Raw genomic sequence first — 13,322 nt, 5'->3', positions numbered from 1 at the left:
GTCATCCACGCGGCAACCAACACTAACGTGGGCTAATCCACACATCTGGGTACTCCCCCCTCGGGAGCTACTCAAAGTAACTCAAGATGCTCTTCGTAAGGAACAAACCATACATGCACATGGCCGACAAGTCAAATCATCTTGGCTAGACCTGCTGTTGCATTAGTATCGGCGACCATAGCCACGAACTCCTCCAGAGTGAGTCCACCTTTGTCGGCACGATCATGCTGGAAAACCAGTTCTTCAGCTTCCTGAAACATCCTTTTTATTTCCCAACAATCTCCACTCGCCACACCTCCTCCGTCAGCTCCGTGCCAACCTTGGCCATCATCACTCGGATGTCGCTAGGCTCAACCAATTGCTTCGCTCCGCTAAGGAGTTGAAATCCAGTCTTCAACTCTGTCGCCGCAGCCTGATGCGGTGCAGCGTGGACAGAACTCTGAGACTAAGAGAGCCTCCAGCGGAACTGCTAGTCCGACACTTACGGTGAAGTGGCGTTCCAAGAACTTCTCGAAAGCATCTTTATGAATGCCGGGAATCTCACCTCCTCCGCCGCCCTGAGACACTTCCTTCATCAGTTCGTCGATTTCAGTTGCGTCTGGCCTGAGACCTGTCCAACGTGTACCCCGCGTATTGGAGAAGTGCCAACCTATGGATGAGAGAGCAACCATGAGCTCCTCTGGGCCAATGAGACCATCCTCGTCCTGGTCCAGCAAAGCGAAGCAGTCGCTATACCTTCAACAACAACATCGACCGTTGACTCCGTCCATCCACGTACTTGGAGGTATGTTCAATCTGCTGCAGTCTGGTCATCACTCTGGCTCGTCGCACCGAAGGACCTCCTTGCTGTTGGCTTTCCATCATAGGCAGCCGTGGAACTCCAGAGCTACCCGACATGTGATCAACTACCAATCTGAAGCGCATATGTTTAGAATTCGATAGGTATCCGCGACGACTACAACCCCAACATAATATTCTTCCGTGTTTAACGCTCCAGCGTTACTGGTTATCAAATAGCAGCCATATTATCGAGAACGCCGCAGTGCAGGGTCGAGCTTTTCCGAGCAGATGCTATAAACATTCCGACACTCGTGATTGATGATAATGGCGGCACTGGAAAACCATTGTCTTCATCGCGACTCCAAAAATCAACCGAAATCGTGACCGAAAACCTGCCGTTTTCACCCCCAGTGAATAACACCATTTCGTCGCTACACATCTCATTTGAGTATTTTATCGGTGCAATATGGTTGTAGTAAGTATGCCGACCTCTCAGCCGTCCGTACGGAAGCATTCGAGCAATGAAAGTTCCCACGACTAGTGAATTGAACGTGAACTCAACAGCACTTAGACAATCTCAATCTGTTGAGATGGCGATGTTGTCGAGTAATACGTACAGTAGCAGGCAGATAATGGAGTCCAGAGAAATACGAGAAAATACCATCATACCGCTCCTTCGCGGAATCGCGGCGAGGAAAAATGCTGAAGTCGTCATCAACGGCGTCCAACATGCTATTTACACTGAAGGCTCGTGGTCAATCACTCCTCAGCCGACCGCTTCGACTTTTTGCTTTTCTTATGCTTCTTCTTAGGTGCCTCCTCCTCCTCCTCCTCAGCCACGACTCTCTTATGCTTACGGCTCTCCTTATGATGCTTCCTGGGTAGTGTAAAAATTTTTCTACCAAAATTATACACTCCCTGTACTACTTCGACTTTTGCTTTTTCTCTTCCTCCTCTTCAGAATTCTCCTTCTCACTTTTCTTAGTCGTAGCCTCCCGTTCTTGCCGCATTATCCGACTGATCATGACAGCTCCTATAACATTTCCTTCCACATTAACTCACCGAAGTTTTCCCTTTTGCATATCGGCGCGTTTGATAGCCGTCGTCCGTCCTCCCCCGTCATCATCAGAGGAGTCATCCGAAGACTCGTCGCTGCCACTGCTTGTAGTTGCCACTGACTGAGAGCACGAAAACGTTAATGGGAAACTCTCGAACTCCTATGGTGTACTTTGGCGAGTTTCCTAGCAATGGCGTTGTAGCTGTCTGCCCACCAGTTCTCCCATTCTGATGACTCCTTCTTCTCGAGTTCGCGACCCAACTGAATGCCGAAATATTCATTTCAGGTCAGTTTCGAAGTGTCCTGGCTACCCCTTCGTTTTCTTCACGGCGTTTGACCTGTAAGCAGTCGGTCATACCCTGACCATCCGCGCCGAGGCCGTCACCGGTCTTCCAGCCGAATTTGCCAAGGATTTTGGCACCGAGAATTGACTCGAACTTCTTAGAAGTGACTCCACTTGAAGTGACAAGACGTTCGTAGTACTTTCTCGACATTTACTATTCAACAACTGAATTCGAATAGCAAAGATGTCACGCACTCCGAGAATATTCGAGTCAAATCAGCAAAATATCGATTACTTGGGCGCGCGCGAGTTTCTCTGATGTGAGTTGAGTTCATCATGGCTGGGTTCATTAGATTCGCTGTCAGGTTGAGAGCGAATTGACACTTACTGAGTCCATCTACGTAGAGAAGCCTTCTGCTTGGTATCAGGTAAGGACGGTACTGTCCGCTCCGAGATGAAGAACGATCTTCCTCTTGGCCGTAACGTTGATGAGGTCCTTCGTATTTTGGATACCGTTATTGAGACCGATGAGCACGGTGTCGTCTGCCCTATGAACTGGAAGAAGGGTTTAGATACTATGATCCCCACTACTGAGGGTGTTGCTGATTATCTCCTTAAGCATACCAACTAAGTATTTATACACTTTGGAATATTCTCTCCTGCTGCCTACTAAATGTGGCATTCGTGTGTTTCTAATCTATTCCATAGTGGCATTGAGTGTATCAATTCACATCGATAGGAAATCTTCCCCTCCCCCCCCCAAGCTGTTCTACGGTCCCGAACTTATCACCATGCTCATCCAAAAGCAAGCTCCGGGTTTTGACATTCAGGCCTGCATGCCTGACGACTCCTTTAAGAACGTTAAGCTCTCGGACTACGAGGTAAAGTCGAACGATCGTACGATCGACGCTGATCAGCAAGTTGGTTCTCAGGGAAAATACGTAGTCTTGTATTTCTATCCAGCCGACTTCACGTTCGTCTGTGCCTCCGAAACTATAGGTTTCCACAACGCGATGTCCGAGTTCTCGGGCCGCAACTGCGTCGTAGGTTTGTATCGGTATCGGTACTCAGTATTATCGACCGTAGTAGGTTCTGGGCGCGTCTTGTGATACTGCGCACGTGCACAAAGCGTGGAAGAACACTGAGAAGAAGCTGGGTGGCGTGGGGACTAAGATTAACCATCCCATCATCGCCGATACTAATAAGGTAAGAAGTTGTCATGTTACGTTCTATGGAATGCTCTCCAATGTCAGGATCTGGCTCGTGCGTACGACGTTTTGCTCGAGAACGAGGGCGTGGCTGTTCGCGGTGTGTTCATCATTGGTAAGGACGGCCGAGTCCGTGCTGAGATGAAGAACGATCTTCCACTTGGCCGCAATGTCGACGAGGTTATCCGCGTGCTCGACAGTATCATCGAAACTGACGAGCATGGCGTGGTTTGCCCTGCTAACTGGAAGAAGGGGAAGGACACCATGATACCGAGTACAGATGGGGTTGCTGACTACCTCATGAAGCACACATGAAACACCTGATGATTTTGTCTCCACCTATTATAAGCCCTAGTGGCAGATCTGCAGATCGTTTCGATGCTATTCAGGGCATTATTGTGTGACTGGAGTTGCGTGCTTGATAGTGATAAGGAACAATTCGAAGGCACATCTCAGATTTCCCATAGTGGCTTCATATGCTGAGTGGAATATGGTTATCAAGGAGAGTACACAACGTGTGAACTAACGCGAATATGAAAAAATTGCCTGGAAGAATAAACTCATCACCTAACAACATGGACTTACAATACGAGGCTGTCCAACGGTCCACACTGCTCGCCAATATAACTGGTCTTAAGGAGCGTGACTTGCTGAATCGGTATGACTTGAAATTCCATTTCAGGGTGGTGTATTGTAGGTGTCCTATGAAATAGTTAGGTGACGCTTTAATACTATAAGAAACGTGGGGAGATCGCGCGAGGTCACGCTGGTGTCACGCTGGTGTCACGGGGAAAAAGGGCGGAGATCTGACAGTGAACTCTCCATCTCCTCTTATAACCCAGAGGAATTAATGTCATTGAACTTCACTTGTCTCACCTAGCTTCCCGAATCTCGAGTCGATCTGTCGCGATCACACAAAGGGACGACGATTCCTTGGGGAGACAGTTTGTGCGATCGGCCTCAAAGCTTAGCTAAAACCTGTACAACCCCTCGGAGTCGTTAGAAGTCAGCCTTTCCTATTGCGAACGAATGTAAGACTATGGTGTATGGTATGTAAGGCGTTTGTTCAGTTGTTTCGACCCTATTATTCTCATACAATGTTTATTCAGCAAAGCGCTCCCGACTTTGATTTGGTGGCCTGCATGCCCGATGATTCTTTCAAGCATGTGAAGCTCTCAGACTACAAGGGCAAGTATGTCGTCCTTTTCTTCTACCCCGGCGATTTCACTTTCGTCTGCGCCAGTGAAGTGATTGGTTTCCACGAGAAGATGGCTGAGTTCGAAAAGCGCGGTGCCGTCGTCCTCGCATGCTCTACTGATTCGGCTGATGTCCATAAGGCTTGGAAGCACACCGAGAAGAAGAATGGCGGTATTGGAACTCAGCTATGCTACCCCATGCTCTCCGATCACACCCAGAAGATGTCTCGTGAGTACGACGTCCTCCTTGAGAACGACGGCGTTGCTCTTCGCGGTGTTTTCATCATCGGTAAGGACGGTACTGTCCGCTCTGAGATGAAGAACGATCTTCCTCTTGGCCGTAACGTTGATGAGGTCCTTCGTATTTTGGATACCGTTATTGAGACCGATGAGCACGGTGTCGTCTGCCCTATGAACTGGAAGAAGGGTCTAGATACTATGATCCCCACTACTGAGGGTGTTGCTAATTATCTCCTTAAGCATACCAACTAAGTATTTATACACTTTGGAATATTCTCTCCTGTTGCCTACTAAATGTGGCATTCGCATACAGTGCGTGCGTTTCCAGCTCACCGTCTCGTGTTATTATTAGAAACGTGTACTAATGGGGAGAACTCAAAACACTCGCTGACCATAAACACCTGCTGTCATGAAGAAGTTATCATGAAATGAGTTACTGTAGATGAAGAATTTGTTGTACAACATACTGCACGAATTGGTCTATTGTCAGTTAGTTCGTCTTCAATGTAGGGCAAATCTGAATACCAGCTGACTTTCAATGAGTAGCCCTTGTGAATATTCCTCACCCAGTAGATGGCATGCCGAAGAGATTGGCCGTTGAGAATGGATTGGGGCCAGCAAGGGGGTTCATATGCTGACCCATTACGCCTTGTGGGGGAGGGTGTTGTAGCCTCGCCAGAGGTGAAAACCTTGGGAAGGCTGATGCAACCTGAGGAAATAGATTTGTGTTGCAATCGTAGAGAACGCGGAAATTCTCACTGGTTGCGGAATTTCATCCACCTCATGAGCTGGTAGTCTCACCAACCTGAAAAGTGTATATATGTCGTCTCCCCAACTGAGCAATCTCACCCAGCTCTGATGACATCTGGATTCATGTGTATAGCTGAAGTACTGAAGGAGGAGTGCTGTAGCTGTTGCGTTGGCCTCCCTGAAGAGACAACGCGCTGATCATCGCCTCCCTGAGCTTAGGCCTGATCCTCACTCTCAACATTATTCAGTTGCTGCATCACACGTTCGTCATTGGCAGCAACCATCTTCTGGAAGACAGTGGGCTAAGACGACGTGACCATGTAGGAACAACAACAACAACCATGAAGCCATAGCCTACCGAGCCGTCCTCCTCGTGATTGTGTCCACGTTTGCCATGATGATGAGGATGATGCGGTTTTCCTGAGGTATCGTTTATTCATGACTCAAACAATGTACAAGGACTGTAGTTGCTTCGTATCATCTCACTTACCATGATGGGCTCTTTGATGGTGTGGATGCTCAGATTTAGGTGGTGTATACCTTGGGCCTCTCGGCAAAGTCTTAACACTAGCCACAGCAGCTAACAAGGGGCAGTCCGGCACGAGCCGCTCCAGTGCTTACCTTGAGTCGAGTGCCTCAAGGAGGCATACTGACTTTCACCCGTTGAAGTCGATACGTACGGGCTCGGCGTCATATAATAGTTACCGCTCCCGAACGACATACTTGTAGAGGCATCCGCCAGCGTCTGGTGACTATACCGAGCCGCGTCTATAATATCGGGAAGGTTGGTCTGGAATGGTCCACTTTGGGAAAGCTGTCTTATCAGGTTGGCCGAGCCATCGGCGGTCAGCTCAGCAGACGACAAGTTGAAGAAGCTGTAACTGCCGATACTGGCGGCACTCGCGCTCTTAACGAGCCCACTCGCATTGGAGTTATCGAATGTATTAGCCGGATGAGTTGACTGATACGAAGCAGCATAGGGCCCGTTGTGTGTCTTAGATAGTCTGACAAGGCATTGGTCATGCCCTCAAGAGGTTCCGACGACGTACTGTTGTGAATGTTTTTGGGATGCAGTTTTCTCAATTTGATTCCATCGTGGGATGTTATAAGATCGGCCAATCTTATTATTCTTCCTCTTCCAATTCCTTCGAGATGAGAAGCGATGAGGGAACTTATTATTCCAAGGCGAGTAGCTCGTGAACCATTCATTAGGATCATCGTATCTATCGTTATTCAACAAGAATCAATCAGTGGTATCACATCCGACAGGTACTCGTTCCTACTCATAGAAGCTCACTCGACAGGCTGTAGCGAATCGCTCATCGAATGGGGAGTAAGTTTGGAAATGGCGGACTTTCTGAGAGGGATTGAACGTCTCATGAATGCGGCCAAGGCCGTTCCTCGCAGATTAAGGCTAGTAAGTTCCAATAGAAGACAAAATAGGTATAACAAGTCCGGCAACCCGGAATCGAACCAGGGACCATCCGATGACTAAATCACTACAGTCGGACGCTCTACCAACTGAGCTATTGCCGGGTATTCGTAATATCGATACTTTTCTCTTTACCGGCCTTACTCTCATATCTGCTCTTTGCCCCCTCAATCTGCCTCCTTTGCGATATGTTTTTAATGACCATTCCTCACTCCACGGAGAGACAGGATAATAACTACACAAATTGGATGCGCTCCCAGTAGCTGACCAATCATACCTCCCCCACTGCCCTTCATATGTCTTCTGATACTTCCGCCGTCGCAGTCCAGAAAACTTCGACTTACCTGCAACAAGTCAACGACACTCTGCATCAGCATGGACTGACCTTTCCGTGATTTCCGGCTCTTCCTACTACTCCTCTGAGACAGCGAGAGATCAACGCACAATGCTAAGCAGTGTGATGCTAACCAACCTTCCTATTGCTTCTCTCCTCCTCCTCATCATCATTACCGAGCCAAGGTCTATGAGCCGCGTGGCCCACGAAGTCGGGATCCCATGGACTGTAGGTCGACACTCGTTTGGAGTCCTCCTGTCCCATGTAACTGAGTACAGCACCTAGTAAAGTGGCGAACAGATCTGCCACGTCTGCTACGATGGGAACTGCTTGTCGAAGGGATGGAAGACCTGGAATGACTCCCTAGTGGACTGACCAGTTGGCGACTGATTATTTATCTGAATGCCGCGCTTGAGCTCAGATATTTGTCCAAGGCAAATAACACCTGTTTTCGAACTGCCTTGTCCCTCCTTTGCTGTTCCTGAGACCTCTGCCTTCTGATCTTCCTATTGCCTATTGTCTTCCTCTCCTCAGATGAAAGCTGTTCCGCATCGCTCTGTTCACTCATAAAGTGCTTCTTTGGCACTGAGCTCATTTTCATGGACGCCTCCTCAAAGCTAAGTCCATGAGCAGACCCGATAGAAGTTTGCGAGGCGCTCGCAACCAAGCCTCTCTGCACAGTCTCCCACTCATCTTTTCTGTGATCGTTCGGGCGGTGATGGTAATGATGGTTTTTCCCATGATGATGACCTTCATGTGGATGATGATGAGCATGACCATGATTGTGATGATGCTTGCCCTGAGCTTGCCTCCCACGCTCATGCTGCTGCATATTGTGATCTGTTAGAGCGGACTCCGGAGCATTACTGACCTCCTTATGACCTGAGCCAACCGTGACATCTCCTCCCACTTCCCTACCCTCACCTTTCCCATGCTTCTTGTGACCTTCTGGTCCCAAGTTGCTATGATCTCTATGATAGGGGTGGTCAATATAATCACCATGGGGTGCATCGTGCATCACTGGCCTATACTGATGATTCATAACATGATCGTGTCCACCACGATGCAGATCTGGTCCTTTCCTCTCCTTCCTAGGCATGACTTGAACAATCTAGTGACCAAACTCACAAAAGAGCAACGCAAAGCCACTCAGTGATTGGAAATTAACTTGCATAATTCGATTATATCCCATGACGTCACTTCCTCTCTTTCTGTAAGGCCTCGAACTCATGCAAGATGCGGTCCAGTTCCGACACCGGCTTCACCTGCTTTTTCGGAGCTTCTTCACGACGGTGTGGTATCGCAATTCTCCCTCCCATCTCCGCCTTAATTTCCGCGTCCAACTCTTCATTAGCCTTCACCAACTCCCTCTCCATCTCCAATGCTTCCCTCAACTCCTCAGTGTAGTCCTCAGTAGACAAACCATCGAGCACTTCCTAAAAAGGACGCATCCCCCAACGCTACCTCTCAATGTGGTAAAATATGCACATTGTCAATCACATATGTTGGTGTCGAAATAGAAATTGTGAGGAGTTTTGGGAAATATTCAACTATTTCCTACTCGGATTCGTATATGGACTTCTATAATTAGTGAGGAAACTCTAAAGCGGCGTCGAGGAAACCAAACGCATATATTCCCACACTGCTACCTCTACCCTCATCTTACCGCCTCTCCTCTAACTATGTTCGGCCGACCCAGAAGCCTCAAAACTTCCTCATAGGCCTCCCACGTCACTTGTGCGAGTTTTTCCGTAAAATCTGATTATATAACTATAGCCAGCCAACCCCGCCGCCTTTCTATACCCGAGCACTCCTTAACATGCTTCTGTGAGTGGCCGAGCTGAGCCTTGAGAGCCTCTAATTTGTGATTGAGAATTCTCCTTCCTGTGGCCTCTCTATCCAAGGCTTCAATCTTCTTCCTCAACTCCATCAGAGGGGGGAACTTCTCAACCTCACACAAAACGATTCAGAATTACATTCAGTGAAAACTTACATTCGGGGATCGCTTCGCTCCGCTACCAGCACTAGACTCTACACTACTTCCTCTCGAATCCTCATTCACCATTGCTCTCAACAAGGCAGTTAGCCCTCCTCCTCCTTCCTCTCCTGTTCCGAAATCATAATGACCTCCTCCTCCAGCAGCTGGACTGACGAGAGCGTAGAAAGGAGGGTCTTTATGAACAGCCTCCGTAGGATGCATCATAGCTTGCATATTAACTCTCAACCATACCCCCATAAATTGTATTAACAACCAAACAGTGAATGCCCATCAGAACCATCTCTCGTCCATCATGAGAGACCATAACATCTTCCAAGAATCTCAGACAAGTCCCAGACCAACGGAATTCAGGTATAGCAAACCTCCCCTTCCCACCCTATGTAGTTCATCTACCTTCTGACTCTCTTACACCTCCGCAACGTCTTCGCATATTCATCAACGTCTCTCTTTCTACGTCCGACCTGCCAGCCCAGCTATCTCATCTTGCACCCCTCCTCTCTGCCCTCAAGTGCCCCTACCTTACCCCTGAGCCAACCCTGACAGCCCCTTCCCGGTTCTTCCATCACTTCATAGTGAATATAATATCATCCTTACTTCTCAATGGTCACCAACCTAACACTCCTAGAGAAGCACACGAGACTGAAGCCTGATGATACTACCTATTAACGCAAGTCAGTCGAAGGTCATTCCTCTCACGTAATGCAGGACTGACCATCCGCATCGCTCCGCTTACCGAATGCAGAACCATTATCATCCTACAACTACGAATGAGAACATCCCATAGAAGAATCGAGACTGCAATACGACTTCGCGCATTTACTTTAGCGCTCGCCCTGATAATCGATATATTCATCCTTGACCGCAACGCAAGACGTTGATATCGGCAGTATATAGAAATTACTCACGATCACCCAAATTGATGGTATCGCCGAACTTGGCGTACAGGACTCTCTTGAGCTCACGCATCTCCTCGCTGAAATCACAAAAGGCCGTCCTCACTTGATATCCCTATAAAGTGCATTACTGTATTGCATCGCTCTTCTGCGTGAGACGGTCCATCTCCGATGTTAGTTCCTCCTAAAGACCACCATCATGCTAACTCTCCTCCAAATACTACCTTTTTATTCTCCACGTTTTCCAAAGCCTCGTCCTCATCAACAGGCACGTAACACTCCCCTACGCTCAACCTACCCCAACAACTGCACAAACACCAACAGTGACGACACTCACATCAGCCCGTCGTCGTCCATGCATAACTCAATCTCCTCGACTGCGCTTTCACACAGCTTCAGCTTCTCCTAACGTCAAAAAGCCACCATATGCAAATGAGTAACAACGACGTGGACATGTTTCACCATTATGACCTACTTTCATTTGCAATACCTCCCCTTCCAGTTCTTCATAGGTCTGGTTGAGCCTGCTGAACTTATTAATACGAAGTTGATCATCCATGGTGACATCGATGTCTCCTGTAGCTGTAGCCGACATGCTTTATACAGTAACAGGAGGAGGAGAACAGACTATGGAAAATATGTACATGCTCAACTACAGACATTCTACACTCCTACCTAAATTTGAGCAAGAACGTTCATAGTGAGGAAGCTCCTGAGCTCAGCAGAGGAATCCAAACGCATATTCCACATACAGCTGCCCTCCACTTAACAAAAAACTCCTTTCCTCATCACATGTAACCGCCACAAGACATGCTCCGCTTCAAACGCGTTACATCAACATCAACACCAATCTTAACCAAGCGCTCTATAATAGAGTTCACTCGAATCAAACTACCATCCGGATCCTCTGATTCACGATCGGGATCCAGCCCAAGTTCCACGCTTCCATCATGTGCCCCTTCAAATGGGTGTTGCCGAGCCCTGACCAACTGAAATCATCCACGTTCATACGTTCATACCGCCTCACGATGACTTCTTATTCAGCTTCTTCTCAAAGGCCTGACTACCCACCTCTGACGGGTTTAGGAGGGGATCTACAATTTCCGATCTTACCTAATCCACACATAGCATCACATAATTCAGCGAATATTACTACACATTTTCCCGATCACCAGAAATTAAAATGGCAATATTTGAACTTGGAGAATGTGCATCTTACCCGAGACTAATACACTAGCAAAATTTGTTTGGATAGATCTAGAAAAGTGTAGTAGACTAGGGGTAGGAACTAAGCAACCAGTGAACCTTTTTTCCACATGGAATTTCAGTGAAGAAGCAGAAATTTCGGGAAATTGTTGTTAGTTCTTGTATACTTCTGCCCTAAATCGTGTGTAAACTTCAAAAGTGAGGAAACTTCCAAGGCCAGCTAGAGAAACGAATATATAATCTAACACTACTTGAGTACAAATATCAGTGTTAACGGAGCGGGGCCACAGCAGACATCACCATTTCGCAGTCATAGATGCCTGTCGAACGCCTAGCGAGTTCTTCCCGAACCGTCTTCGAAGGGGATGTGCAGACATCCTCATCCCCAGCCTCGAGGGCCTATAGAAAGTACACGGTCTACTGTCATAATAGGAAGTAGGTAGATACTGTAATCATTGGAGTTTCTATTTCCGAATGAATGAAATCCTGAATCTCCGCAATGGAAAGTTCACCCGACCCATCGGCGTCTATGAACTGAGAGCAAAAAAATGCCGCTACCGAGAATGGAACCCGAGTCACATGACTGATGGGGAGACGACGTAACCACTACACTACCTGGAACATCTGTTGAAGTCTCTCAGCATTAACGTCCCAGTTGCTGATCTGTAGTTCTTTCCGGATGATACGAGTGAATCCAACCATAGACAAGTCGCCTCGTTTCTCCTTGTCATATCTAGAAGATAACAATTCCCACATTAAAACCCCCGAAAATCAAAAGATACAGGATGCTAGGTTCGAACCTAGGACCTTCCGAGTGCTACTTCCGAAACAGATCCCCGAGTTGCCGTTCCTCTGTGAGGTCATCTTCTCTCAACCCCGCCTCGAAGCCCTGCAGCTGTGTCCTCTTCAAGTACTGTTGTATAGCTAGCTTAACTATCCTGCGTACCCTAGCATATCACGATAAGCATCAGCGACGACCAACACTCTACCACTACTACTACCTCAACGACTTCACCAACTCATTATTCCTATCAACTACCTTGAGCTCAAGGCCTTCTCTAGTGATAAACCTTACGAACTCCTCGACTAGTATCTATTACTATCATATGTTTTTTTTCTAGGAGGGCAGCAGGAATCTCACAGCCTGAGGCGGTCTTCTCATTTTCCCACTCTTATCCACGGACGGTGGCGGCCTCTGGTAACGAGAGGAGTCCAACAACGTGCGGAAGAGAAGCTTGAGATCGTCATCGCTGATGGTGAGCGACGGCATGTATAGGTCTTCACGGATGATCTGAAGGTGTAGGACCCAAGAATCGAACCAAGGATCCAAGCCTATCAAACCAGCACCCACTCCCAACTCACCTGAATTATGTCTTTAAAAGTGAGTATTCGTCCCTCCACAGAGCCGCCTGTATTCTCAGGCAGCTTCGACCTGAAACCTCACAGATTAATAGTCTTACTAAACACTTGCCCAGCCACACCTGTCTCCGGTCCTCCCTACTAAGATGCTCTCCGCTGAAGGCCGCTCGCCTGAGGAGCGATGGACGAACCGTTTCAAGCTGTGAATCGATGGCTGTACTCACGACGAGCTCTATCGTCCCTTCTAGCGACTACTGCCTTTATCTTCTTGCGAGTCCGCGACAATCGGAGGACCTCTTCGGCAGACAGGGGGGCTCTGTTAGGCATAGACAGCAAGCCTTAGTTGGCAATGCAGAAAAAATATCGGAAAAACGTAGGATGCGGGGCTCGAACCAGAGACACTTCCAATAGGAGGTGGAGTGGCTCGAGCATACGAGGCTGTTGACTCCGCGTTCCTATGACAACAGACTATACCTATTGAAATTGGAGCCCGGACGAGCACTGACTCCGAACCTATGATTTGCGAAGGGGAATCCCGCATATAAGCCTGATGAGCTGTAAGCTATAAATGTCGTCGATCTGCCA

General features: G+C 48.0%; 9 protein-coding genes and 1 non-coding gene across 10 annotated transcripts; 3 read left to right on the top strand and 7 right to left on the bottom strand.

Moving 5' to 3' along the window:
• Positions 1 to 131: 131 nt before the first annotated feature.
• On the bottom strand, positions 132 to 897 carry Pmar_PMAR016128 (calmodulin, putative; the record flags this gene model as incomplete). Its single annotated transcript, XM_002765286.1, has 5 exons — positions 132 to 251; positions 296 to 439; positions 486 to 610; positions 650 to 735; positions 779 to 897. 5 exons carry the CDS (start codon positions 895 to 897, stop codon positions 132 to 134), a joined length of 594 nt encoding a protein of 197 aa, XP_002765332.1.
• Positions 898 to 1,353: 456 nt separating this feature from the next.
• On the bottom strand, positions 1,354 to 2,347 carry Pmar_PMAR016127 (G patch domain containing protein, putative). The gene is made up of 5 exons (XM_002765285.1): positions 2,149 to 2,347; positions 2,009 to 2,098; positions 1,843 to 1,958; positions 1,708 to 1,797; positions 1,354 to 1,657 (listed from the first exon to the last, which is right to left on the bottom strand). Exons 1-5 carry the CDS (start codon positions 2,329 to 2,331, stop codon positions 1,540 to 1,542), a joined length of 597 nt encoding a protein of 198 aa, XP_002765331.1. The 5' UTR covers positions 2,332 to 2,347; the 3' UTR covers positions 1,354 to 1,539.
• A 109-nt stretch (positions 2,348 to 2,456) lies between these two features.
• Pmar_PMAR016126 (conserved hypothetical protein) lies at positions 2,457 to 2,751 on the top strand (the record flags this gene model as incomplete). The annotated part of the gene is made up of 2 exons (XM_002765284.1): positions 2,457 to 2,485; positions 2,526 to 2,751. 2 exons carry the CDS (start codon positions 2,457 to 2,459, stop codon positions 2,749 to 2,751), a joined length of 255 nt encoding a protein of 84 aa, XP_002765330.1.
• A 160-nt stretch (positions 2,752 to 2,911) lies between these two features.
• On the top strand, positions 2,912 to 3,643 carry Pmar_PMAR016125 (Peroxiredoxin-2, putative; the record flags this gene model as incomplete). Its single annotated transcript, XM_002765283.1, has 4 exons — positions 2,912 to 3,001; positions 3,053 to 3,163; positions 3,210 to 3,326; positions 3,374 to 3,643. 4 exons carry the CDS (start codon positions 2,912 to 2,914, stop codon positions 3,641 to 3,643), a joined length of 588 nt encoding a protein of 195 aa, XP_002765329.1.
• Positions 3,644 to 4,425: 782 nt separating this feature from the next.
• On the top strand, positions 4,426 to 5,016 carry Pmar_PMAR016124 (Peroxiredoxin-2, putative; the record flags this gene model as incomplete). Its single annotated transcript, XM_002765282.1, has 1 exon — positions 4,426 to 5,016. One exon carries the CDS (start codon positions 4,426 to 4,428, stop codon positions 5,014 to 5,016), a length of 591 nt encoding a protein of 196 aa, XP_002765328.1.
• Positions 5,017 to 6,967: 1,951 nt separating this feature from the next.
• On the bottom strand, positions 6,968 to 7,050 carry Pmar_PMAR016123. Its single transcript has one exon. It is a non-coding gene; the product is annotated as a tRNA-Tyr (tRNA).
• A 90-nt stretch (positions 7,051 to 7,140) lies between these two features.
• Positions 7,141 to 8,379, bottom strand: Pmar_PMAR016122 (hypothetical protein; the record flags this gene model as incomplete). The annotated part of the gene is made up of 7 exons (XM_002765281.1): positions 7,141 to 7,181; positions 7,415 to 7,548; positions 7,599 to 7,678; positions 7,726 to 7,897; positions 7,960 to 8,120; positions 8,152 to 8,162; positions 8,205 to 8,379. The coding sequence occupies 7 exons, from the start codon at positions 8,377 to 8,379 to the stop codon at positions 7,141 to 7,143; spliced, it is 774 nt and encodes a 257-aa protein (XP_002765327.1).
• Positions 8,380 to 8,434: 55 nt separating this feature from the next.
• Pmar_PMAR016121 (hypothetical protein) lies at positions 8,435 to 9,516 on the bottom strand (the record flags this gene model as incomplete). The annotated part of the gene is made up of 4 exons (XM_002765280.1): positions 8,435 to 8,716; positions 8,947 to 9,038; positions 9,084 to 9,231; positions 9,274 to 9,516. The coding sequence occupies 4 exons, from the start codon at positions 9,514 to 9,516 to the stop codon at positions 8,477 to 8,479; spliced, it is 723 nt and encodes a 240-aa protein (XP_002765326.1). The 3' UTR covers positions 8,435 to 8,476.
• Positions 9,517 to 10,176: 660 nt separating this feature from the next.
• On the bottom strand, positions 10,177 to 10,767 carry Pmar_PMAR016120 (prefoldin subunit, putative; the record flags this gene model as incomplete). The annotated part of the gene is made up of 5 exons (XM_002765279.1): positions 10,177 to 10,252; positions 10,304 to 10,356; positions 10,397 to 10,466; positions 10,510 to 10,577; positions 10,648 to 10,767. The coding sequence occupies 5 exons, from the start codon at positions 10,765 to 10,767 to the stop codon at positions 10,177 to 10,179; spliced, it is 387 nt and encodes a 128-aa protein (XP_002765325.1).
• Positions 10,768 to 10,960: 193 nt separating this feature from the next.
• Pmar_PMAR016119 (hypothetical protein) lies at positions 10,961 to 13,064 on the bottom strand (the record flags this gene model as incomplete). Its single annotated transcript, XM_002765278.1, has 11 exons — positions 10,961 to 11,037; positions 11,068 to 11,153; positions 11,200 to 11,285; positions 11,679 to 11,777; positions 11,994 to 12,111; positions 12,200 to 12,325; positions 12,380 to 12,471; positions 12,520 to 12,669; positions 12,741 to 12,810; positions 12,860 to 12,908; positions 12,962 to 13,064. 11 exons carry the CDS (start codon positions 13,062 to 13,064, stop codon positions 10,961 to 10,963), a joined length of 1,056 nt encoding a protein of 351 aa, XP_002765324.1.
• Positions 13,065 to 13,322: the final 258 nt, after the last annotated feature.

Source organism: Perkinsus marinus (assembly GCF_000006405.1).
Source record: "Perkinsus marinus ATCC 50983 genomic scaffold scf_1104296975560, whole genome shotgun sequence".
Classification (NCBI taxonomy): Eukaryota; Perkinsozoa; order Perkinsida; family Perkinsidae; genus Perkinsus; species Perkinsus marinus.
Note: the sequence above shows the minus strand (reverse complement) of the source record. Positions and strands in the feature narration are given on the sequence as shown.